Below are 27,540 nucleotides of genomic sequence, written 5' to 3'. Positions count from 1 at the left end.
AAATACAAGTAAGAACAAAATTGGGCACAGGTGAGAGGTTTTATTTTCACATTTGCAACTTTTCTTACAATGCAGATATCAGATATAGTATGGCAGAGAACTGTAGTTCAATACAGTGAGATAAGTGTACATATGCAAATATTTTTGCCAATTTAAATGCCTTTATTGACCATAAAAATAAATATAACTTTCATGAATATAGGCTCACATAAATGAGAACACATATAAATGTTAATTAAATACAACATATCATAATTACAGATGGGGTTCTGACAATAGAAAAACACAACAAACTAGAAAGTAAAGGTACAAGCCTTGGTTGTAGTGGGGATATTGCTGAAGATACCCCCAGGTAGAGTGATGGTGCATGGGGGATATGACACAATGTTTTATTGGCCAAATGTGTCATATTTAACAATTTTGAGATAAGCATAAATTACAAGTCTTGAAAACAATAAGGTGATAGCGCACAGTTGGTAAGTGTCTTTCACATTGGCAGTGGTAGGCAGGATAAAACCTGTTAATAAAAAACATAAACGCGACATAGCGCAGTCTGTACAAAGTGGTATTCATGTAATAAATGTAGAGGACACTCACATATTTAATATTAATACATTTTTAATGTATTAAGGTTTTATTTGCCCACATTTTTTGCTCACTATGTATGGCCACTGGGGACTCATTGAAACATTTCATCCAGACTTCCGGGTGATTAACTCCGACGGATGGTGTCATTGAGTAAACGTAATGACATCCAACGCATAAGGAACCGGATGTTACCACAGCCCCAGCTTGGAAGCTCCAGCGGGAGAATATAGACGGATGAAAAAGGTGGAGCTTCAATGGGGATATTGTGGGCGGGCTGGTTCCCAATGGGTAGAACATTTTTGACCTTCTCATCATGGCGGAGTCAACCGGGAATACCTTATAAGGGTATTTGCCTGGTAACGTGTTTTGAATTTGAATTAACTAAATGTATAAAATAGAATATTGTGAACACAGTAGGATATGCACCTGAGGAAGACCAGCTACGGTTGAAAGGCGTTGTGCTGAGAGGTTTTTTTTACCACTAAGTATATTGTGTTTGTTTATTTTGTAATAAAGTATATTACTTACTAAATTTACGGTTCCTGGTCTTCATCTGATGAAAATACTGTTGGGACCAACTACAAAGAAATAAGTTGAGTGGTTTTACTATACTATATTCAGAGTCGACCTGAACCACTTTGCACAGTCTGCGCTATGTCACTTTTATGTTTTTATTAACAGGTTTTATCCTGCCTACCTCTGCCAGTGTGATATACACTTACCAACTGTGCGCTATCACCTTATTGTTTTCAAGATTTTATGTATGTATACGTGTTTCTTTGGCATAACACTTGGGTGAATTTGTGCAGCACTGGTTTTGGGTATTACTGTGGCGCCATTTAACTTTAAATTTTCTTGAAATATTATAAATTATAATTCGTCAAACTATTCTAGCCATGTGGCACAATACACATCATAATGATCTTGTGTGGATAAGGTGCTCTTTAATACATATTTTCAGCATAATCTGTGACAAAATAACTAAAGATATTTTTTTCTATTTTGATACACCTTGCACAAGGATGTACTTCTACCGGATGCCTTTTTGTAGATAAGCACATATGGCAAGTGTTTATGCTAATTTCATATTTGTTAGAGTAGACCTTGTACATATAGGTATCAACAAAAATGTATACTTACCTGGAGGGAAAAGAAATCCATATTTTAGTGAAGAGTGAGAATGATAAAATCTGCAACTTTGACTCATACCAGATGGGATACGGGTATCCACAAAAATACATGAAGAATTATATCCTACAGATATGGCGGAGTAGTCCTAGGAAATAATAAACAGACACTATTAATCATAGGGATGCAGATACGCACTGCTGCCTTAGTGCATGTAATACATTGTATTTTACTATACTGGGAATATGGAGAATTAACAACAAACAAATTGCAAGCTCCTGAATATTAGGTAATTTCCAAGAAATTCATTTAAAGGAACCTGTATTCCTGACCCTATAGTGTTAAAACCACCATCTAGCCCCCCTGGCCAACTCTTACCTCCCTAAATATAGTAAAATCTTACTTGTATTCAAGTCTGCAGCTGCTGGCTCCATCCTGGTCAGCTGACATCATCAGAAGTGGTGGTCCACAATACTTCCCTATATGATTGACTGAGACTGAAGGAGGCAGATCAGGGGCAGAGCCAGCACAAGTCGGACACAGCCCTAGCCAATCAGCATCTCCTCATAGAGATTAATTGAATCAATGCATCTTTATGAGGAAAGTTCAGTGTCTGCATGCAGGTGGAAACACTAAATGGCGTGCTACTCACTGTTCAGCACTACCACAGGAAGCACCTCTAGCAGCCATCTGAGGAGTGGCCAGTGGAATTACTACTGGGCTGTAAAGTAAACATTACATTTTCTCTGAAAAGACAGTGTTTACAGCAAAAAGCCCAAAGAGAATGATTCTACACACCCGAACAAATGCAATAAGCTGTAGTTGTTCAGATGACTTTAGTGTTCCTTTAACCCCTTAAGGACACAAGACATGTGTGACATGTCATGATTCCCTTTTATTCCAGAAGTTTGGTGCTTAAGGGGTTAATGTATGTGACAGAGATGGATGAAGGTGCTATGTACAAAATAACAAGCAAGTGTCAGCACTCAAGCACAAACAAATAATCCAGCAGTATACAACTGGAGCTCCATAATCTACTTTGGTAAAAACCTCACATGCAGGTGCTCTATCAAAACAAAGAAAAAGACAACCTTTCATGTCTTATGTAGCGACTAGGTACTGAATTTGATCTAACAGACTAGTAGAGAGCAAGTAAACCTGACATTTCATAAAATGTGTCCAAGTATTTTTTTTTTGTCAATCACTTTTTTTTAATTGAGGCATAAAAGTGTATGGGGTACAGAATGAGAAAAGGGAGACGATAGGTTTCATACATAACGGGTATAGCACAATGCGATGTATGTCATCCCAGAGTTACTGTAGGCCCATTTTATAGTAAACATGCTAGTCTAATGATTAATAACAATCTATATCATATAATACGGTATAACAATCAATAGGTACGTCAGCTTAACTGCTAACCAGCTTCTTGGTTATCTCCCTATTGTTATGGTATGATGCCGTCAGGCTAAACAGTGGCTTGAACTAAGCGAGTCGGTATAGGTTATATGTTTGGTATAATGGTGAACATCAGGGGTGAAGTTAGTGGTATGGGGTAGGTCTTCGCTACTTCGGCAGTTTTGGTACAATAGTTTTCATGGGCCGTAGGTTACGTGGGTGTTGTTATATGTTGCAGGCATAGGGAGTCGTCGGGTATGAGTAAGTGATGAGTGGGGTAGCCTAGGGAATCCGCCTCTTGGCTCGATTTGCAGTTGGCTGTGTGCAGTGGTGTATCCTGGTTTTGTGCTGCCCTAGGCAGGACAAAACTCAGGCGCCCCCCTGTACCCTGGTGTGCTAATATGTTGATCTTTTCCCATTGTTGGTCCGCTATTGTATGGTCCGTAGCTTGTTCCCAGCGAGACATGTACCGCTGTGGTGCGCGTGGTGTGGTCGTGAGCAGCATGGAGTAGAGGAGCGTGATTCCCCTCAGGGGTCGATCTCTGGCTACGCACATGTGTTCGAAGGCGGTTAGTTCCCTATGGAACAAATGTTTGCGTGTCGTGGTCCGGTGAAAGTGCTGTATCTGATGGTAGCGGAACCTGTCCATTAGTGAAATGGTGCCTTCTGGGATCAGCTCCATTAAGGATTTTAGCCTTGCAGCGGAGCACAGTTGCCTCATGTAGGTCCAGTCCGTGCCCCCAAGACCTGCCACATCTCCCGGTCGCAGGCCTCCTGCGATGTAGGGGTTATGGGTTATTGCTGTCAGAGGGCCTGGCGTCGTGGTGAGCCCGTCAGTCACTCGGCTGGCTATCCATATCTTCATCGTGGCCCGAATAAATGGGTTTTGGTTATGTGTCCAAGTATTGATAGAATAGAGTTGGCATACCATTGCTGGATTTCCCAAGGATGCTACATCTATGTTTACACAAAGTTACAGGGACTCTCTTGGCACCAATATTACTCTAATGCATTTGGTAGGTTTTGGCCTCATTAATATGCTGTATTTTTATCTTTCCAGAAAAAAGAATGCACATAGCTCAGCCACTGACAGTACTGAATGACCAGAACTACAAAGCAATGTTCATCAGAAGAACACCCAGGGAGAACATGCATTAACTATTATAACAATGAAAATCCAGCACACTCCCTTATCTACTAAAAAGCAACTTTGGTGCTGACAGATTTTGTTAGATTTTTAGAAAAAACACCTAATATAGGCAAAAAAATTATTGGGAGTTTAGTTGCATTATAGGATTATACATTGCATAAGCCTGCCACAACGGCAATGTACCCCCATCTTTTCCAGGTCAGGTCTGTCAGCACCAAAGTTGCTGTTTAGTAGATAAGGGAGTGTGCTGGATTTTTATTGTACTTATGGCTCCCAGCAGCACCCTATTTATGTGTGTTTAGGAGAGTACAGCTAGCCCCTTGTTTATGTTTATATATATATAATTATATATATATATATATATATATATATAGTAGTCTAGCCAACTCCTTGGTTTTGCACCCCTCCTTGCCACAGGTGCCTCATCTCAGGGCCCTATTTATCCTTGTACTGTAGATAACTCGAGATGGAATATTTTCCCCAAGTTAGTAGCTCATTTAGCAGACATTTGGCGGTTAGAGTAAGACCTGCCAAAGATGGGGTACATTGATGTTGTGGCAGGCTTATGCAATGCATTATCATATAATGTAACTAAACCCCATTATTTTTTGCCTAGATTAGGAGTTTTTTTTTTTAAAAACTAACATCCGTCAGCACCAAAGTTGCTTTTTAGTAGATAAGGGAGTGCACTGTATTTTCATTTTTATTGTACTTATTGGCTTATTGGCTCCCAGTAGCACCCTATTTAAGCATGTTTAGGTGAGTTCAGCCAGTCCCTTGTTTTCTCATGTATTAACTATTGTCACTGCCTGTTTATAGTTTATCTGACTGCTTGCAGCTAGGTTGTAAATTAAAGCAGCTCAAACATTGCTGTTAATGCTAAAACTGTGTGCAAAATTTTTATAAGGAAGTCTTTCTGGCATGAAGGGGAATGGCTTATGGTGTAGTGTTCGGCACATCATGTATTTTATTGTGCAAAATAACTATTTGACATGCAAAAGCAAACAACCCACAAAGTAGCATATTAATGAAGCCAACATGTATTAAATGCATTAAAGTTGTATAGGTGCCTGGAGTGTCCCTATAATACAAATTCCATATAATACTATGCAATGAACAAGAACAGCATATAAATAATTAGAACTATTTGGGGTGTAAACATAATGAAATAAACCAATAGGAATTGGGTCATTAGTTAGTCTGCTGTCTAAATGAAATATGTAAAATTGAACACTTGGAAGAGAATTTGTCAAGAATTCGTTGAGGCACCTTTAGGACTGACTGTAAAGGTTGGGATGACTCTGGACATGGGCAGGGGTTCCCACTGTAAAAAGACAGATGAATGCAGGCTCAGCAAGGCATTCCTATGAACAACCCAGCAAATATTGTAATCAAAAATGACTTGGCTCACCTTTACATATTTAATCCCAGGGCCGGCGCTACGTGTTAGCCGGCCCCCCTCATGCTGCAGCCGCCCAAGCGCTCTGTAGAGAGCCTCATGCGGCTGCAGCTTTGCCCAGGCTGGTGCGTCCATGAGGGCGCACCGCCCGGGTGCAGCATGAGGAGAGGGGCTGACAGGAGGAAAGTGCTCAGCGCTCCCTCCTGTCACTCCTGTCACTCCCTCACTGTAGCGTGGCCGAGCCCTGTATGGTCCGTGGGTACAGGGAGCATCTGTCTCCTGTACCTGGCCGGACTAACAGGAAGTGCACACTGAGTGTGCACTTCCTTTTAGTCCGGCCAGCTACAGGAAACAAAAGCTCCCTGTAACTGACAGGGAGGGGGGAGAAAGAAACTGACAGGGGGGGGGGGGGAGAAAGTAACTGATGGGGGGAGAAAGTAACTGATAGGGAGGGGGGGGGGAAGTAACTGACAGGGAGTGGGGGGAAGAAAGACATTGACAGGAGTGACAGGGGAGGGCGGGGGAATGAGAGTGACAAGGGAGGGGGGAGAAGAGAGTGACAAGGGAGGGGGAAGAGATTGACATCCAACACACACACACACAATGCACCCCTTACACACAAATACAATGCACCCCTTGCACACAGAAAAACACACAATGCATTACACACACACACACAAACACACAAGCAATGCAACCCTTACACAAAATGCATCCCTTACACACACAGAAACACACAATTCATTCCTTACACACAATCAATGCACCCCTTACACACCCTTACAGACACACACACTGCATCCCGTACATACACAAACACACCTTGCATCCCTTACACATACAAACACAGATTCACACAATGCATTCCTTACACACAAATCAGGACATCCCCTACACACTCCACCCCCTGTGAACAAACTCATTGGTGGAACATGAAGGTGGACCCTGGGACCCAGACCTTGAGCTGTGTAAAGGGCCCCAAAAAAATGGAGCTGCTTCCCATTCTCCCAGAACATTGATTTTTGTGACCACAGTTACAAACAGCCTCCAGAGATCCTGTTCTACACCAGACCAGTGGAGCCAGACTGCAGCTAGAGCCCATCATCATCCTCATCTGGTTGTAAGTAGGCAATCTAGTATATTATTCGTGGCACTAATCTCTAATTTACCTCACATTAAAGAAACACTATAGTCCCCAGAACCACTGCAGTTTAATGTAGTGGTTCTGGTGTCTATAGCCTGTCCCTGCAGGCCTTTTAATGTAAACACGGCGGCACTGCAGCACTAGCGTTAGTTAACATTGCAGATCATATGGGTGGGGCATTGTGATGTCACGGGGGCGGGGGGAGGGGGGGGCGGCAAACTTTACTTTTGCCTAGGGCGGCAAAAATCCTTGCACCGGCCCTGTTTAATCCTATATATCAATCTCAGTGGAGATGTAAGAGATAATGCAAACACAAGGCCATCCACCACCCACTCAGCATTTCCTCATTCTCCACTACCTGGATGCTGCACTATTCAGATTCATTGAAAGTGTGGACAGATAGCCCCCATAAGCCCCCTTGGTGAGGACCTTTGATTCTTATTTAACACTGTAGTTGTCCCTTGTCTACAGTCTATTATCTGAAGTTTTTTGTTTTTTTTACCTAGTTATGTAATTCAACGGTTTCTTCTATGTTTATTAGATCATTAATGTATAGAGTTTAGAGGTTTTACTTTTGATATATGTGTCTCCAATTTAACTACCAAATAAAAATACTAATACTAATAAATGATCATGGGTATTAAGTATCTGAAATTTCCAAAAGGGATATGATGTATCTGGTTCGGTCAAGAAACTAAAATGCAGAGAATTAAGTGCACTTAAATGAGAAAGTAATTTTGAAATAGACAAAACAACATACAGATATGCAGTAAGAGGCTGTGCGACTTAAGGTGTGTTTTTCATTTTGGAATGTTTGGAAACATGCTTCTAGTTTACGTTAGAAACTTAAAAGATTACTTCAACCAAAAATCAGTATGTTAAGAAAATATTAATTTTTATTAGAGAAACCCTTATCCTGTTTTTTTGTAGTTTTTTTTTTTTAAACAAACAAACCAAAAAAAAAAGGACTGTCAAGGCTTTTTTTCCCTTTTTTTCTTTAAACCTAAAAACTTACTTTTGTTCCAGCCCGAGGGGCCCCTTAGCACAAACTCCTTCTCTGACATCATTCTCCCTAGCTGCTGGGGGAGAGATGTAGGGGAGGATAGGCTGAGAAAATGACATTGGCAGCTTGCGGCATGGGTAGGGGTACCATTGGACCTTTGTCAAAGTAGCCAAACTTGAAGCTAAGTTGACCTGTAGAATTTTTCCAATTTGCCTATTTAAAATTCACTCTGAATTCCTGAAAATGTTCACTTTAGTTAATAACCCTGTTAAATATTGTTTTATTTCAAGCAATACATTAAAGGCATACACATAAATATACATGACATACACATTTGTTGATACTTACATTTTTTCCTATGGTGTATGAATTCCATAGTGGTATTCGAGTATTGAAGCTGTAACCACTTACATACATTTTGTGATACAAGACACAATAGCTGCTGTTCCATAAAACTTTTGGCCTTCCAAATGGCAGGTTATGTATCTTTGTTTCCGACTCTAATAATAAAGTGATACATAATATTTAAGCAAACATTCTTACAGTAATTTCTTGTTTTTGGAAGAAAAAAAAAATACCAGCTATGCCAATTTGTATAAATATATATGTGTGACTTCACAGGACATATCATCGGATGTTACAGCACAGAGAATGACATTACAGGAAAAAAAAAAACACATTTGGTAACAGAAATTTTCCTAAATCACAAAAAAAAAAAAAAAAAAAAATGGGAACATTCAATGGCATCCACAAAGCTGGACTTCACAGAACAATGTTTCTTCTCAATATAATGAATATATCCCTAATTAAAATGAAAAAAATAAATAATTAAATGGTAAACAGCTTCCAATAAATATAAGAGGCAAACAACTGTAATGCATATTGCCTACAAGAGTAACTTGAATCTCTCATACCTTCCTCTCGCTCTCTCCTATAGGGCCACACTCTACTCTCACCTCCAGCTCTGCTACTTTTCCACCATGTCGATTTGCTGCTTCTCTCAATACCCTTCCTATTGTGGTTTTATACCCCACCTCCTCAAGACTGTAAGCTCGTTTGAGCAGGGTCCTCAACTACCTATTGTTCCTGTTACATTTTGTGATTGTCTCATTTGGTAAATTCCCCTTTCATTGTAAAGCGCTGCGGAATAAGCTGGCGCTATATAAATACCAATAATAATAATAATAAAAAATGAACCTGGTTAGTCTAAAGAGTGTTTTTTGTATCCAAGAAAGAGAATATTCTGTTCAAATTATTACAAAGATCAGAGGAAGGTCAAGTCTGAATGGTTTACTGAAGATCATAAATCTTGGATTAAAGGAGTGCACCCTTGAGGTATAAATCCCTCTGCAGCGAGATATTTACTGCTCATATTGTATTACCTTACCTAGCTTTGTGTCATCTGCAAACACTGAAACATGCCTATTTCAAGATCGTCTATAAATATGTTGAATAACAGCAAACGCAGAACAGAAAAGGGACACCACTTACAACGTTTCCCATTTTGAAAATGTTCCATTAACATCAACTCTCTGTACTCTATATTTAAGCCAGTGTTTTACCCAAGAACAAGAATTGTAATCTTGACCAAACAAAATAAAAATAAAAAAACTATAAGTGATGGAGTGCTGAAAACGAGATAAGAATAAGGACCATCTAGCTTGTCTCGAGGATAAACGTTTAGCTTCAGCGATATACGAAAGATTTTTGTGATCAGTTTCTACCAATATAGGGTTTTTAGAACCTTCTAATAAGTGTCCATTCCTTGAATGCCAACACTATAGCCAAAAGTTCCATATTCTCTAGATCGTAATTATTTTCAGAATCAGACAGTTTCTTGGAAAAGAAACAAGGGTGAAGAGGTTCTTTAGCGTTTTTTCTCTGAGACTGAACCGCTCCCACATCAGATTCAGACGCATCTGCCTCTAAGATGAAGGGCAATGACGGATCAAGATGGAGTAATACTGGGATTGGAAAACACTTTCTTCAGGGTATTGAAGGTACTAAGAGCCTCTAGGTCCCGAACACAGGGATTAGCTCCTTTTTGAGTCATTTTAGTGATGGGACTTATTATTGACAAGAAATGCTTTAAAACATTTCTATATATTTTAACCCAATAAATCTTTGGACAGCCTTAAGTCCTTGAGGAAGTGGCCAAGAAGTAATGATCTCTAATTTAGAAGGATCCATACTGAATAATTTTTCAGAGATGACATAACCGAAGAACTGCACTGTAGTCTGATCAAAAATAAATTTCTCTAGTTTCTAGTACAATCCGTGTTGAAGTAGCCTGTGCAACACCATTCTAACATGTTGATGATGTGTTTTAAGATCTGATGAATGAATGAGGATGTCAACTAAGTAGACAACAGCATATAAGGGACATCACGTAGAACATCATTTATCAGATCCTGAAAGACCACAGGGGCATTGAATAACCCGTGTTGAAAGCAGTTTTCCATTCGTCCCCCTGTCTTATCCTCACTAGATTATATGCACCCCTTAGATCAAGTTTTTTGAATCACTTAGACCCCTTAACACGATGAAACAACTCAGTTATAAGTGGAATGGGGTAAGCATTACAGACAGTGATCCTATTGAGACCCCTGTAATCAATACAGGGTCTCAAATCACCTTAGAGACAAAAAAAAAGTCCTGCAGGGGATTAGGATCTCCCAATGAATCCTTTCTTTAAGGATTCCTGTATATATTCCTCCATGATTCTATTCTCATTTTCCGAAAGTGGGTAGACCTTACACGGAGGAATAGTACCAGACAACAAGTCTATGGCATGATCATATGTGCGATGTTGATGTAAGTTGTCAGCCTCCCTTTTCTCAAATAACTCCGCAAGATCAGCAATTTAAAAAGAAAAAAGTAAGTTGAATACCCAAACTGGGAAGCAACTTTTGGTGTGTCCTGGGGCGACCAGATTAGGGGATAACCCTTACAAAATTGTATAAGTAGAAAAGCAGACCTAGTGGGTCAGAGAGAGTAGGGCGCCCCCTAGTGAATATCCATACATATGTACAAGAAGTAAAATATAACTTTTAATAGTTAATGCATAAAATGCTTACGGTAAGGACCCAGATACAAAACAAAAATTAGATCGGGAGGATATCAATAAATGTGAGAGCGTGCTGGATGGGGATAGTATAACCTAAGGTGATAACCTACAAGTTACTATACGAATGAACGCCCCCCAAACTGCTGTATATCTCACAGGTACACTGTAAACTCTTAGTTGACTCGTGCTATGCACCCTCCGTATACTCCCCACTAACAGTATCCAACATGGAATCTGATAGGGTAGAGAGAATGGCAAACTATAATGTGCCCATAAAGGAGGGAAAAGAGGCAACGAGAAAATAACATGAGAAGTAAGTGTATCATATAAATGAGAACTGTTCTGGATGATACTAGTGTATCTAAAAACGATACAGTTATAGGAGCAATGCCTCTGGGGTTGAGGGAGCGAACTCAGCGAGGAGAGAGCAGCCACTGATAGACAGTGCTACAAAATACTAGCTAGCAGCTGTGCAGTGGTGTCTTTGAAAAAAATCCTTCCTCTACACCCACCAAACGTGCCCCCATCATCACCCCTCTTAAATAAAAATGATACAATTGTAGGAACCGGCTGTGAGGACAAAACTCGGTGTTCAAAGAGCGCTCAGTAACTGGGATGCAGAGCTACAGTGAACCAGGTCTATACTAGCCAACCTGCTGGACCTTGGGATTCAACGCTCACTCAATACAACAATTCTGTCCCCTTGTGCAACTCTTGCTTAATACACCAAGTCTGTCCCCTTGAAGCCACCCCTCTGAGTTAAAAAGAAAAGAAAACTCTGTATCTCTATAGAGGAACTATATCGAATTGCTCAGCTTGCTGACTAATTCTCCATGCGAACAGACTCATGTCATATCCTCCCTAACTGCCTGCCTGACACGTGTTTCGGCGCCAACACAAGCGCCTTCTTCTGAGGCTAAACAAGAAATGAGTAACGGGAGCCCCTTATATACCCATGAAAGCTAAATCCAAGCTATGGGCGTGATTCACATTGTTGCGCCCAGATTCGCCGGGAACAGACCAATGACGCCCCTTGATAGCGTGTCAGGAGCTGATTGGGTGATGTTGCTGGCAATCAACGGAACTGTTAACCCCTTCAGTGCCCGTGACCAGTATGACATCCATGGATGTGAAGAATCCTTTTATATATACAGAGGAGGCTGCTCATGTTGAACAGTACCTGTATGACAAGTGACCAAATATTAAATTTAATCAATATGAGAGTGCTAACCCGAAAAATACGGGTTTCGGGGGCCTAAGATGAGCCTCCAGTCAACCAGGTCCTCTAGTGAGGGAAGACTACTTCAGATACATGGAATGAAAATCGTGGGATCCAATCCCGGGAGGGTAAGTCCGAAAACACTAAGGGGGTCTGGTGCACAATGGGTTATTTACATGAGTATAGGGTTCCCGTTAGTAAAACATAAAAAATATAAATAAACATGAAAAAGGACATGAAAAAGAACATGAAACAATGATGAAAAAAGTGACAGTAGAAAAATAAAGTGTAATAAATAAAATGTGAATAATAAAAATGAAAATAGAAATGAATGTATATTAATAAATAAAGTAAATGAAAATAATAATAATAAAAAGAATAGATGAAAGTGGATGGAGTGTAAAGTTAAACAAAATAAATAAATATACGTGTTGCAATGAAAAAATAAAAAAATAATAATAAACAAATAAATGAATAGATGAAATAAAACGAAAGTATATACAGTCCCTAAAGAAATTATGTACATGTGTATAATCATTTGTGTTAATAGAATCCTGATGTGTTTATTTCTCAATAAAGGGAGTGAATGTGAATCCCTCGTTTAAACCATTGGGGGCCAGGGTTTTAAACCTGTAGATCCAATAACACTCTCTTTTTAGTAGAGTGTTATCCAAGTCACCACCTCTATGACCTAGAGTCACTCGCTCAATTCCAGCAAACCTAACACCCTTAGGGTCTCCGGAGTGTTGGTTCCTGATGTGTCTCGCCACAGGTGTATCCCTCAGGTTTCATAAGGGATAATTTAGATTATAAAAATGGTAGAGTCTATAGAAAATTTAACAGAAAAAACGTACGTACAGACTCAGACCAGTACTCAACATCAGAGTACGAGACCTCTGATACAGACACTGAAAGCTCAAACACTAGTTCTACACCCTCAAGTGTCACTCAAACAAGAGGCATACTGAAAAAAGGGGTGGCTTTTTTAGGCCAAAACCCCCGAGAGGGGGAACCCCAAGCACAGTACAGGCAAACGCGGTACTGGGGGAGGTCACGCAAACGTTATTAAATGCCAGTAATAAAGTCATCAACTTCTCAGATGAGGCACTTACTGAAACCCAGGTCCAGGTTCTCGTAAACCTTTGTCCCAGTCCCTCTATTCAACAAGTTTGAATGGATAAAGGATATCCACCTTTTCTACGAAGGTCAAAAAAAGATCCCTCGTGCCAGGGAGTATACGGAGGGTGCATAGCACGAGTCAACTAAGAGTTTACAGTGTACCTGTGAGATATACAGCAGTTTGGGGGGCGTTCATTCGTATAGTAACTTGTAGGTTATCACCTTAGGTTATACTATCCCCATCCAGCACGCTCTCACATTTATTGATATCCTCCCGATCTAATTTTTCCAATTTTTCTTTATTTTATTTTCATTATTTTGTGTATTGTGTTTTCATTTTCTCTCTTTTTTGTTTTGTATCTGGGTCCTTACCTTAAGCATTTTATGCATTAACTATTAAAAGTTATATTTTACTTCTTGTACATATGTATGGATATTCACTAGGGGGCGCCCTACTCTCTCTGACCCACTAGGTCTGCTTTTCCAAGATCAGCAATTTGCATAGGTGCAGAAGTTGATAAAGTAGAGGCAGTAGGTATGTTCTATGTGCAAATATGACAATAGACGCGCGCACATTCAAACCACCCATAGGAAAGCATTTCTCAATGGTTTCCTATAGACGTCCAGCGTCTTCTCATTGTGATTTTCACAGTGAGAAGTGCGGAAGCGCCTCTAGCGGCTGTCAGTGAGACAGCCACTAGAGGCTGGATTAACCCTCAGTGAAACATAGCAGTTTCTCTGAAACTAGAGAGACCTGGCACCCAGACCACTTAATTGAGCTGAAGTGGTATGGGTGCCTATAGTGGTCCTTTAACCCCTTAAGGACACATGACATGTGTGACATGTCATGATTCCCTTTTATTCCAGAAGTTTGGTCCTTAAGGGGTTAAACCTCATCAAAGATTTAACAGCAGAACTGACTTTACCAGGCAAGTCAAGAGGAACTCAGCATAAGAATAAGAAATAGAGGAACTAGATTCCCAAATAGGATAGGCCCAGGCCAAGGCTCTATCGACAGGTGCTTTATCAGAAACGTTATCTTAGACCTATCGTTAGGATATGAAGGTGGGTTCATAACCCAGTGGATGTCAATCTGGTTAACCGGAGAGACAGCAGCATGGTCTTGTGCGTCAGGCTGTAAGTGAGTAGTACACATTAGGATGGTTTGCAAGACCAGGGCAAATTGATCCATGCAAATAAGCAGAGTCAGAAGATTACAGAGGAAATTTATATAGTCTTGAATTAAGTTACATTTCGAAATACTGCCATCAAAAGGGTATACATTACACAACAAATGACACAAATAAAACATGAGGACATCTGTAGAGAACAGGGAGAGTGGACAATTCAACTAACACTTCTTTAATAATATAAGATCAACATAGAGCCACCTTAAGGATAAGATTGTCAGTATATTACCAAGTAGATGTGTCTATGCCAGGGTTGTATTTATTTGGAGAAACCAATCCTATTATTTATAGTAATCAAACCAGTTTGCCCATATCTTGTTATGGGTATCAATATTGCTGTCTTTAAAATAAACAGCCTTTTCCATTATACTTTGATATTGGATTTGGACTTTGATATCTTTTAAGGTGGGAGATTCATTTTTTTTCTCCAGTTCCTAGCAATACATAATTTGACAGCCATTAAAACATGGATGGTTAAATATAAAGATGGTTTAGACATTTTTGGCATATCTAGGTGAAATAATCTTTCTGGGGTCAAAGTGATATTGAATTTTACATCGGTAAGACGTTTAGATATTCCCAATTTAAGAATATCCAACACAGTCCCACCAGATACGTTTAAGTGAACCTAGTTCTCTATTACATCTCCAGCAGAAATTGGAGGAATTTGAAATTTACATAGTTTAATGGGAACCATATACCATCTGTGAATGAGCTTAAGGAAGGTTTCTTGTATATTTATACAATGAATTGTTTTCCTTATTAACTCAAATTAATTTGACCAGGCTTGACAGGAGAAGGATTTATCCAGATTGATTTCCCACTTAATGACAGTATTCAATTTAACCTCTTGATTAAGTGTATCCACGACCGAAGGTTTATTAGTGCCCTCCCCATAGAGAATCTTATCAAAAGGCGAGTCCCTAATTATATATGTTTTATGTAGGAAATCTATTACTCTTAGAAAAGTAAAATATTCTTTATTCGATAGATCTGATCTTTCCTGTAGGTACTAAAATTTACTAATCCCAGAGGTACCATATAAGTCTTGAATTTTTACCAACTCTATTTCTAGCCAACCAGACAAATTAAGATCCTGGATAAAAAGTTTCAAGACTTCTAAAGGAGCATTTATAGAGATTTGATTTTAGGAGAAGAAATATTTCTTTATCGGCTCTATAGATCGGAAAACTTGAGAAATAAGTACGTTTTCAATATTCAAGTTTTTGAATAATTTCTTATCTGCCCCCCAAAAAACAAAAGGGTCAAAAGTGCCGCATAATTTTTTTTTCATATATATACCATAAATTCATTGTTGAATTTCTGTTTCCCCACTCCAAAAAAAGGGGAAAAAAAATCACAGTATCATGAGTATAAAGTATATTCGGGAAAGATAATCCTCAATCTGATAATCTGGCCGACATAACTTTAAAAACGCAATCAGTGGTTTCTTACCACCCCAAACATATGATATAAATAAGCAATCGAGTAAATGTAGTGGAATTGTGCGAAATAGATATTCCAATTTTGAAAGTAAATGTACTCTAATAATATTTATTCTTCCCAGCCATGATATTTGAAGTTTGGACCATTTTCAGATAGTATTTCTAAATTCTTTAAGAAGTGTATTATAGTTGTCAGTGATCCATACATCAATATTAAAATTAATAATTATTCCTAAGTAACAAATGGAATGAGAAGACCAGTTAAATTTATGGTCATCTTTCATGCCCTCAGATAGAAACTCTAAACAATGTAGAACTTTGTTTTTTGCATATTGATTTTATAGTTGGAAAATCTACTACATTCTTCTATACATTGTAGTGCAGCTGGTATAGAGACCTAGAGACCTCTGGATATGTTAGTGTCATAATTATATTGTCTGCGAACATAGTTATTTTTTGGCGCATACTTAAGAAGAAACGCCGGCGGGGATCACGGCACCCGGGGATCCGGTGGGAGGCAAGAAGGCAGTAAGCCTGACAAATACTCACTATACTACAAATGTTCTCCATTTTTATTTTGATATTTGGTGTACATAAAATTTGTTTGTAACCTATTTTTATATGTATGCACTGTGACTATTTTTGTTCATATTGTTCATAGCAAATGTTCCCTTAAAGGGAAACTATAGTACTAGCACTGTAGTGACCTATAAGGTTCCCCCTCCCTTGCACCCCTTCTTACCCGCCCCCCTCCCCCCCCCCGGCAAGGTTAAAAACCCTTCCGTCACTTACGGTACCTGGTTCCAGCCATGATGTCCCTCGGCTCTGAGGCAGGCTCTGCATCCGCTTCTACTCTGCCAACATCAGGAATTAGCTGGGACCTAATGCGCATGCACGGTGAGCACTGCATTCGCATTAGGACTACCCCATTGGAAAGCTATGCTCAATGCTTTCCTCTCGGGTTTTAGAGGATGCTGGATGTCCTCTTGCAAACTGTTATGACTTCCAGTGTTATTTAGCGGACCAAAAGTCAACTAAGGACACGGAAGTGCCTCTAGTGGCTGACTGGTAGATAGCCACTAGAGGTGGAGTTAACCCTGCAAGGTAATTATTGCAATTTATCAATAACTGCAATAATTACAATTGTAGGGTTAAGGCGACTGGGACAGTGAACAAAGACCACTTCAATGAGCTGTAGTGGTCTGGGTGCATATAGTGTCCCTTTAATAAGTCCAGCCTTTGTCTACTATAAGAATAAAGTTACCAAAGAGACGATATTGTAATATTGTGTTTTCATAAATATTTTTTTCTAAATGGTGTTCGGCAGGCTTCACACACTGAAGCAAGTCATATGCTGCCTGCCTGGGAGTGGTTATGTTTATGACAGCTTGGTTGGTTCCTTTAATGCATCATATTTAGTTTTGATGTCCAAAACGCTATGTATATAAAATATGATCCAATCTTATTAATTTCTACATAATGAAATGTAACATCGGCATATCATAAGGATATATATATATATATATATATATATATATTCTCTATACACAACCTAAACACTGACTATTTTACCACATCAATATACAGAATGCAATGCAGAGCACTGTTGCCATTTTAGATTGCTTTCCCATATTTTAGTATTCATCTCCTATGTTTACAGGATTAGCAACCAGAAGCACAGATCAGGATTTAAATTACCATACTAGAAATGCTTGACTCTTAAAATGCATCCTCAAAGACAATTTTTTGCTAATAGATTAATCTAATTAACATTCTAAATTATTTAAAGGGACAATGTCATTTAATTATAAGCTTAACTGAATGACTAAAAATGTATCAACCTTCAGATATCAGTGTCTAGCTCTGAAATAGACACAGGTCAATAAGCCTTCAGTCTGAGCAATTAGAAGAAGCAATGAGACATGCAGAAGTAAGAGACTAAAGGAAAATCTATACATTTTCAATATATCATACAATACAGTCATACATGATCGTACCAATCAGTGGCGGAACTACCGTGGTAACAGGGGTCACAGGGGCCCAGCAACCCTGCAGACCCAAACCACGGTGCCCCCCGCAGTGTGTTGCGGCGCCGGCCTGTGCGGTAGAATCCCTGGGACTGCATGTTAATGAGTCCTAACATCATGGGCCACCTGATGGAAATTAATATCCAGGGGGCCCAGTCAGCGCTGTGGCTCTTTATCAGCACAAACGGGTCCCCTGTGATGACATCAGAGCTGGGAGGAAGTGACTGCCCCGGTCACGCCTCCCAGCTTACACCGGTAGCCACGAGGGAGGAAGAGGAAGTTGTCAGAGTGGGAAGTCTGACTGTCATCAGGCTGAGCCACTGCACCCCAGGGAAAGTCACCTTCTTGCACCTAAAAGGTGGGAAACAGGAGGGTCACTAGTATGTGTGTGTTTGTTTGTATGTGTCTGTCTGTCTGTGCATCTCTATGTGTTAGTGTGTGTCTCTATGTGTGTGTCTCTGTATATGTGTGTGTGTCTCTGTATATGTGTGTGTGTCTCTGTATATGTGTGTGTCTTTGTTTGTCAGCATGTGCGGGGGGCAATGTATGGGAGGGGAAGAGTAGATGTATGGGGTTGTTGCAGGGGGAAGTAGAGGTATGGGGGTTGGCGGGGGAGGGAGCAAGGCAGTTTTTGCACCGGGACCCCATGGTTTCTAGTTACGCCTCCGATACCAATACAAATTGTAAACTTGTAATAGACTATTTAAATGGCACAATGCAATATATGTATTCAGAGTTGAGCTGTGTTGAGTTAAAATTAAGACCACTGTATCCAAATTGGAAAAAAAAAATTCAACTTTGTCATTTTGCCAACTCCCTTGTGATATTACAGCATCAGCAAATAACTCAATAATTTAATTATTAGTAACATTTTAGTTTCTGCATTGCTTCCTCCCCCAGAAATTTACCTTGCACAGGAGTAAGGGTCACCTGTTTCTCAAATCCACGTAATGTTGGATCCTGTAAAGAAATACATTTATACACCTGAATAGCTTAATTTGCAAGTGTAACATACACTCCAAACCTGCTTGGGAAGTGTTCAAAAGAGGGCTGAATTATTAAGTAGAGGGGTAGCAGGTATGATTAGTAGCATTCACAAGATAGAATAAAACATTCTATTTCATACTATGGTAAGGAACATATTGATGCTTAGGGTTATGTTTTCGAATAAACGTGAATTTAATGTAGTTCACTTTAAAGCAATAATTTCTAAGTATCAAAAAAATGTTAGCTCAATGAAGTGGCTTTGGTATAAATATCATGTCCCTGTAGTTGTATTGCTATATTATCTACCATTTAGAAGTTTAATCACTTTGTGTATGCAGCCCAATCCGCATCTCCCCTGGCTGTGAATCACATAGAATCAGAAATATAGACTTTCTTTGAGAAAATGGGATGGCAAAGGAAATTATCTGGCAAGTGTTTTGCTAGCATTTTGTATGAGAAAATAAGAGTTTTAATTTAAACAAACATCAAGAAAAAAAAAATCTACTTAATTCAATCTTACTTTGAAGTGACCAAACTGGCACATTCTGGAATGTTAAATACTTACCAATGAATCACAAGAGCAGCCAAGATCATCAGCCTGAACTTTCTTGCTAACAGCACATTGAGCGGGTTCAGTTATATCATTTGGTAAGGATGGCTCATAAACTGGCATTTTCAATAAATGGTTAAGGCTGCCATGAGTTCCATTGTTGGGTGCTGGCACAATGTTCAACAAGTCTATATCAACAAATTTAAATATTATGGATTGAGCAAATCTGTACTGCAGTCACATTGCAAGAATCTGAATATATAACAATTTGAGAACAAAATGTGGGAAATACATAATAATCTTACCGCACATTAAGTTATAGATTTCTATATTTTCAAAAGGCTCAACCTCTATGTTAAACTTGAATTGAGGCCCATAACCAATGAAGAGAGCCTGTAATGAAATGTAAAATATTAAGAAAATATATTAAAAAGGATTTATTATTGCACTTAAGAATAGTAAATCTGACATTTATTAATAATGCTCTGTTTCCTTTGTCTCTTTAGTAACCCAAAGTAAAAAACTATAAAAGCCTCCCTCCTGAGGTCATCAATCCTGGTGACTTCAACCAATCCAATGTTTCCCCACGGAGAAAATGCTGTGCCCTGCCAATCAGCATCTCCTCATAGATTACAAAGAATATTTTTTGTGAGAAACTATAATACTCATAGCTTCTGGGGCACTAGAGGATCTTCAGGATCATCTCCATGGATTTGTTGAGATCATCGGTTTAATGACCACAGCGGGGAGATGGAGTGGCAGCACGGAGACCAGAGCTCTACAGGATATAAGGCAAGTAAATCTGTTTCCTAATTTTTGCAAGGTGGGCATGATAATTCAAACGGTAAGTATAACACTATAGTGTTAGGAATACATGTTTGTAATCCTAATGCTATAGTGGTCTTTAATTTCATCACTTGTAAATTAAAAAAAAAAAAAAAATCCCACTAAAGTTATTTTAGTTTTGGGTTTTTAAAGCGATAAAGGAAACTGAGCACCATTAATAAACTCTAAATGGTAGATATCACGAGTGTGCAAGCAGAAAGAAAATCACACATTGTTGTAATACAATGGATAAACTATGTCATCATAAATCACTTAAAAGCAATGAGTGGAATAATGGATATTTTCTTAGAATGTGATTGTTGCACTATTTACATAAACTGATCTATCCATATACTCATGCCAGTCTAAAGATCTAATTAAAGGAACACCATGAATACACAAACATGTATTCCTAACACTATAGTGCTGGAGTACATGTATAGGTGACCAGCCCCCCTCAGAATGGAGTAAACGGCTGAGACTATGTCACTTCCTGCTCTGTTCTGCGGAGATGTCTGGTCTTGGCTTCTGGTATCCAGTACTCTTTTTACAATTCTTGTTTTGTTTTTCTTGTTTTTTCTGGTTTTCCATTCCATGTCTGGTTTTCTTTATGCTGGGTTTTCTGAGCTCATTCCTGTATTACATTCCTGGAATTCCTAGTCTCTTGGATTCCTTTAAATGTTGGTTTTATGTTGCCACACCCTCTCCTTTTCCATTTATCCTTTTGTTTCAGTTGGTTCCGGCAGGCAGTGGCTCAAGTCCTCTGCCCCTTTCTTGCAGGTAAGTGATGTGTGTGTTTTATTATTGTTCAGTTAGTCATGCATATCTAGGCAGATAGGAACCCACCGTAATTGGAGTACTTTGACACAGTGGTGGGCTGCATACATCTTGGCCATTTATGTATGTCTAATAGTGTTGTCGCGAACCCGGAATTTTCGGTTCGCGAACGGCGAACGCGAACTTCCGCAAATGTTCGCGAACCGGCGAACCGCGCGAACCGCCATTGACTTCAATGGGCAGGCGAATTTTAAAAACAACAGGGACTCTTTCTGGCCACAATAGTGATGGAAAAGTTGTTTCAAGGGGACTAACACCTGGACTGTGGCATGCCAGAGGGGGATCCATGGCAAAACTCCCATGGAAAATTGCACAGTTGATGCAGAGTCTGCTTTTAATCCATAAAGGGCAGAAATCACCTAACATTGACACCTGTCCTCAAAGCCCAGCCCTGATACACACTGACACAGAGCAGAATAGAGACTGTTCCCCCTACATAGGGTCACTTGGCAGATATGGATTGACACCTGTCCTCAAAACCCCTGATACACACTGACACAGAGCAGAATAGGGACTGTTCCCCCTACATAGGGTCACTTGGCAGATATGGATTGACACCTATCCTAATGATCCCTGATACACACTGACACAGAGCAGAATAAAGACTGTTCCCCCTACATAGGGTCACTTGGCAGATATGGATTGACACCTGTCCTCAAAACCCCTGATACACACTGACACAGAGCAGAATAGGGACTGTTCCCCCTACATAGGGTCACTTGGCAGATATGGATTGACACCTATCCTAATGATCCCTGATACACAGTGACACAGAGCAGAATAGGGACTGTTCCTCCTACATAGGGTCACCTCTACTGGCCATTTGTGTGACTGTGTTACTAGTCAGAAATGTAAACGGTGCCTTTTCATTGCTGAGCCTGCAGGCATATGCTATAGACACCAGAACCACTATATTACGCTGTAGTGGTACTGGTGACAATTGTGTCCCTTTAAGAAGCATTCCAATGCATTATGAAAAGAAAGTATTATAAAATATAATTTCACCAACTAGTGCTCTCACTGATATGTATGTAAAGCATGGGCAGAACTACTAGCAGTGCTGCTGCACTAGGACCTACTGGGCTATAAAGGGACTCATTGGGCAAGGCCTGCACTAATAATTTTGATCAACCTTATGGGCATTATTAATTTAAAACTAAGCAGCAAATCCATGATTATCATCTGCATATTGAATGCAAAGATACTGCTAGATGAGATTATTCTTTTTGGAGAGGTTGTGATGAGTTTCAGTAAAGGTATTCAACACACACAACCACTGTCGCATGGAACTAGTGAGAATTGCACCAGTCAGAAGCATCCCAGCTGTCAACCTATAGTAAAGGTGCAAGTGGAATAGTAGACAGGGTGCAATAGAGTTAGAAACATAAATTAGGAGTAGGTTAGAGAAAAGTAAAAAAAAAAAAAAAGGGAGAGTCAAATAAATGGCACCGAACAGAGGTTGAATGCAGGGGTTGAACACAGGGTTTAAAAGCAGGGGTTGAAATCAGGGGTTAGTGGGCAAGACACAGAGTTAGTAAAACAAGTGAACATGGAACAGAGGGAGAGAAACATATGGGCATTCGAGAGCATACCGTAGTTGTTCCCAAGCAAGTATTCAAGTACACCATGCTCTAGTTTTTCTCAGTATACTTATTGGGACAGCTTTGGGAACTGCCTAAATCAGGGACTACTTGCTTGCCTTGTAGTTTCCTTTGAAAACAACTAGGATAGAGGAAGTAACACGAGGTGGGGATAGGCTAGAGCGAGGGAAACAAATGATGGCAAAAAAAGGAAGAGGCATAAGCAAGTGCTCTGATTTGGTGAGCATGTAAAAATTAGTCCTCCAGATAGCCATCAGTAGCTCTAACACTTTGACACTCAGGCTTTTGTGGATTGCCTTTGGAAGTGCAGTATTTTATAGGTCAATTCCCACAGTATTCATAGTAAGCAAAGTGTTTATTCTTACTGATCATAGGGATCAATGGGGCCCCTGTAAAATGACAATACAATGGAATAAGGTCTTTTTCTGAACTTTGTATGTTTTTTTAATTTTATTTTATAACATTGTTGATGTGAAAAAGTGTATGTTCTCAGCAGACAAGATCATTTTAATTTGGATTAATGAAATTCATTTACCTTAAATGTAATTATTCTGTGTAAACACCGGCTCATGCTTCATAACTAATCTATGTATTTAATGCTGAAAAACACTTGTAAACAACAGAGCTTAAATAGAAAAATATATTTAGCTAGATTATTCATCCAAAAGGCATTTTATAAACAAAACAAAAAATCAGATTTAAATACAATAATATGATTGAAGAGAATATATATTTATATATATCAGATTTATTTAAGAAAAAAAATGCTATGACTTTTTATCCATCTTGGTTGTCAAGTATTTGTATTATATGGTAGAGACACCTATTTAGGATCCAATCTGATGGTATTTTTAGGATGTAATACTTACTTGCATATTTGGAAAACGATTATCTGATCCATGAAATCCACCCTTACAGGATTTAATTTCTGATCTTGAGCTGTAATTGACAAGTTTTGATAAAAGATCATTAAAATAAAATCATGCTAACATATAGTAGAATATATGTTTGTCTAAATACTCCAGATTACAGCACTCTACCCTGTCATGGGCATCTCAAGTTGTTACCATTTCTTTAGATACACCTTTAGATACACTAAAGAAGAGGCTGGACCATGGTAAGTTTTTCTGTTATAATATAACATTAGCAATAATGTCAAAACAATGCTCAAGGAGCTCCCTTGATAAAGGCAATCCTGCCGAAACGTTGGGGGCTATTTTGACTTTCTCCCTCTTCTCACTACTTCTGACAATTTCAGCTGGTTCTTCTACTTTGGTATGTACTTTTGTGTTGGGTATCATGTTGTAGGTATCATTGTGATAATATTGTACTTTTTTGGTTGTTTTCCATGAATAAATGTGATTATTGTATACCTTCAGTGGCATACCTACCACGGTCGCAGGGGTCACAGGGGGCTCGGCTGCAGCCACGACCCCTGCGACTGTGGGCCGCCAAGATGCAGCCTCCTCTGTGTTTCCCTGTCATAGGGGGGCCCAAGAGGTGGCCCACTGGCCACTTAATGGACCCCCTTCTCGCGGCGGATGGCAGAGTTCCTGTCAGACGTGGCGAGGGAGCGGTGTTCTTTCTGCTATGCTCCCTCGCGATGTTTGCTGATGCCGGGAGCCGGAATATGACGTCGTAGTTAGGCTCCCAGCATCAGTAGACAGCCCGCGAGGGAGCAGAGCAGAGAGACCACAGCTCCCTCGCCGCGTCTGATGGGAACTCTGATGCCCGCCGCACTGAAGCCCCACTGGACCCCAGGGACAGATCCACGCCAGCTCTCCAGGTAGGGAGGCTGGGTGGCCATTTAATATTAATAATGTGTGTGTCTGTAAGTGTCTGAATGTGTGTGTGTGTATGTCTGTAAGTGTATTTGTGTGTCTTAATGTGTGTGTGTCTGAGTGTGTATGTCTGAATGTATGTATGACTCAGTGAGTGTGTGTGTGTTTTGTGAGTATGTGTCTATGTGTGTCTCTACATGTGTCTGTATGTATGGGTCTCTGTGTGTGTCTGCATGTGTATGTGTTTGTCTGCATGTTTGTGAGCGGGGGGCAGGGACATGTGGAGTAGGAGGTAGATATATGGGGGGGGCCCCAGGGCAATTTTCGCACCGGGGACCCGTGGTTTCTAGTTACGCCTCTGTATACCTTGTATGCTTTTTTGTATTGACCTTGTTTTGACTAATGTTGTTTGGAATAAACTTGGGATACCTAGTCTACTGGACCCAACTAATAAAGTGATTTTTTTTAGCTCTATGGTTGTGCTCCTCATTTGGCATTATCTAAAGGTTTTTCTGTTGTTACTGCCATTTTAAAAATGTGAGCTGACGGAGAAAAGATAACATTTATAATGGCTTAGATTATTGTTCACATGTAACAGTTATACTACAGATAGAGGACATACTGATAGCATAGCAGATACGCTGCCTGAATTAATTCTGGTAATTAGAGAATATATATTGGCAAACCATGATTTATGGGTAAATAATGCCATCAAGGGATTCTAGAGATATCATAATAAAACATGAATACAAAATCCAACTGGTTTATAAATGTCTCCAGAACCCGGAGATTGAATTATTTTCCCATACCAAGTAATTCACCATTCTGTATCTTTTATATTAGAACACATTTTTACGCTAGGGTTACACATACAAACATTTATTTACAGTAAGAATGACACATCCCTGGACAAAGAGACAGGCATTTGGTTAGGTTTCAAGGCACAGGATCCATGCATGATAAAAATCATGACCTCGCTAGCAAAAAAAATTGTTTACCAAGATGTTGACAGTCACTTACAGAGCAACCTGCCATTTAGGGTCTGTGTAAAAGTTAAGCAGTTCGATCCGATCATTGTTGGCATAATGGATGCGTTTGGGCAAATTGTGCTTTAGAAATGCTTTAAATGGCTGATGATTACGTCTGCACTGTAGTGAGAAGAAGAAAAAAATACACAAACAAGAAATATAAGTGTTTAAGTTTCATCCAAATATAAAAACTGTAATTTATAGAATACAAATAAAAGCAAAAGTATATCAAGCCTCCAATTCACCAAAGTATCTTGGTACATTAAACCAGATATAGGCTAGCACAGCCATCACTAGCTATACTGGTATTTTTCATAGTAATGTCTCTCTCCTTTGCACATTTGCAGAGGTGTGGATTTCTACACTTTAGCAACCACTAAAAGCACCAAGATCATTACTTCTCAAGTAAGTGTACTACATGCAGTGGCCCTTTAGTTTTTACCCTGCAAATTAAAACATTGCAGTTTTGTATAAACTACATTTCCACTGCATGTGGCACAGAAAAGTGATTTGCCACGCATGTGCACTAGCTTCCTAATGCTGCCCTATGGGGATGCACTGGATTAGCGGAGATCATTATTCGTGATGATCTCAGCCAGGGAGATGGAAGAGGTGTGATTTGACAAGCATGACAAGGGAATAAAGGAAAGTAATACTTCATTATTAAAACACTCACAGGGGAGTGGTGGATCCAACCATAGGTAAAGTAAAATTATAATGTCAGGAATAACCCTATAGTGTTTCTTTCATTTTATTTTTCACACCTCTAATAATAATTACATATTTGTCAAATATAAAGTAAATCTAATATTACATTTCTGGGAAGTCACAGTTCCCCTTTAAAGGGTTACTTCAAGCAGCTGATTTGATGTGCGCGTGGTGCCTGGAGTCTGAATTTGCAGTGTTTCAAATCAAATCAATGCACATACAGAGATTAACCCCTAATATGCCTGACGTGTAACTTCATCTTTGACAGCGGCATTAGGCAACTCTGAGCAAAGTTGTGGCCTGGCTAAAGTTAATTCTGTGCCAGCCACCGTTCCACTCCGGTCTTTCCTCCCTTCCCAGTGAGAGAAAGGTCATTGGGCGGTATTTCTTTTGAGATGCAAAGTATTTTGTGACCAATGCATTTTTTTGGCACTTTTGCTATTCTACTACAATTTCAACCTCTTTTAGTGCACCTATACATTGTATATATTACTTTTAGCAAGGAGAAATAGGGCTTTCTTTTGATGTCCTATATTCATATATAACACAATATTAAATATGAAAAAATAATTAAATGAGACAAAATAAATCTCAGTTTTCTTTTTAATCTTTTCTACACAAGTGCAATAAAGAAAACTAACAAATAGTCTAATTATCTGGATTGTTGGAAGGTCCACTATGTCTAGAATGTCAATTATTCTTTTAGACGTTTTAAAACAAATAATGCAAGGAGTGAATTACAGTTTTTAAGTTAAAACTTTGCAAAATTTGGCATGCTGGCATTACAACTATTATAGTAGTCAAAGAATCCAAAACCGTTACACAAAAGTAGATATTTGTAGAAAGTACATCCCCCAGTCCAGAGTTGTTCCAATTCAAGTCTAAACAGGAACGAGAACTAACAAATTGTGTAGGAAGTCACTTGGAAGTGGGGCTATACAAGATTACCTTCTTCCAGAGGTGTATGCAAAGCCAACTAAGCAATTCCCATATATGTTAACTAAGACACAATGCATTGCAGATACATAAAAAGTTAAAATAGCAATTGTAAAAAATGCTGAATCTGCTTACTGTAAGATTCCTGGCAACACCTTCATAGTCAACTGGAAAAGCCACACGTGATAATTAGACACCTGTAGTTTAAGAACTGCAGTTAATGCAGAAAATAACATAATATGTACCGGGTGGGCCAAAATTCAGAATAGGATTTGAGAGGTAAATAACATTTGTTAGTAGTTACATTTGGGAAATTCATCATGGATAATTTCATAAAGTATTCACAAGTAAAAATATTGAACTTTTATTTTGAAAACTGAGACAACTGTGCGGTGAGTGGATAATTTAAA

The 27,540-nt window shown here is 39.2% G+C and overlaps 1 protein-coding gene across 1 annotated transcript in view; it reads right to left on the bottom strand.

Moving 5' to 3' along the window:
• The window catches only part of ENPP1 (ectonucleotide pyrophosphatase/phosphodiesterase 1), a 143,254-nt gene that overhangs the window by 26,786 nt on the left and 88,928 nt on the right, over positions 1 to 27,540 (bottom strand). Inside the window, exons 14-21 of the mRNA XM_063443235.1 lie at positions 27,266 to 27,297; positions 25,479 to 25,606; positions 23,547 to 23,616; positions 19,720 to 19,807; positions 19,430 to 19,602; positions 18,786 to 18,837; positions 8,159 to 8,310; positions 1,729 to 1,864 (exon numbers count right to left, since the gene is read on the bottom strand). Of these exons, the coding sequence (XP_063299305.1) occupies positions 1,729 to 1,864; positions 8,159 to 8,310; positions 18,786 to 18,837; positions 19,430 to 19,602; positions 19,720 to 19,807; positions 23,547 to 23,616; positions 25,479 to 25,606; positions 27,266 to 27,297 (831 nt within the window). The remainder of the gene's footprint in view (positions 1 to 1,728; positions 1,865 to 8,158; positions 8,311 to 18,785; positions 18,838 to 19,429; positions 19,603 to 19,719; positions 19,808 to 23,546; positions 23,617 to 25,478; positions 25,607 to 27,265; positions 27,298 to 27,540) is intronic.

This window comes from Pelobates fuscus, chromosome 2 (genome assembly GCF_036172605.1).
Source record: "Pelobates fuscus isolate aPelFus1 chromosome 2, aPelFus1.pri, whole genome shotgun sequence".
Taxonomy (NCBI): domain Eukaryota; kingdom Metazoa; phylum Chordata; class Amphibia; order Anura; family Pelobatidae; genus Pelobates; species Pelobates fuscus.
This window is presented reverse-complemented; position numbering and strand designations above follow the sequence as displayed.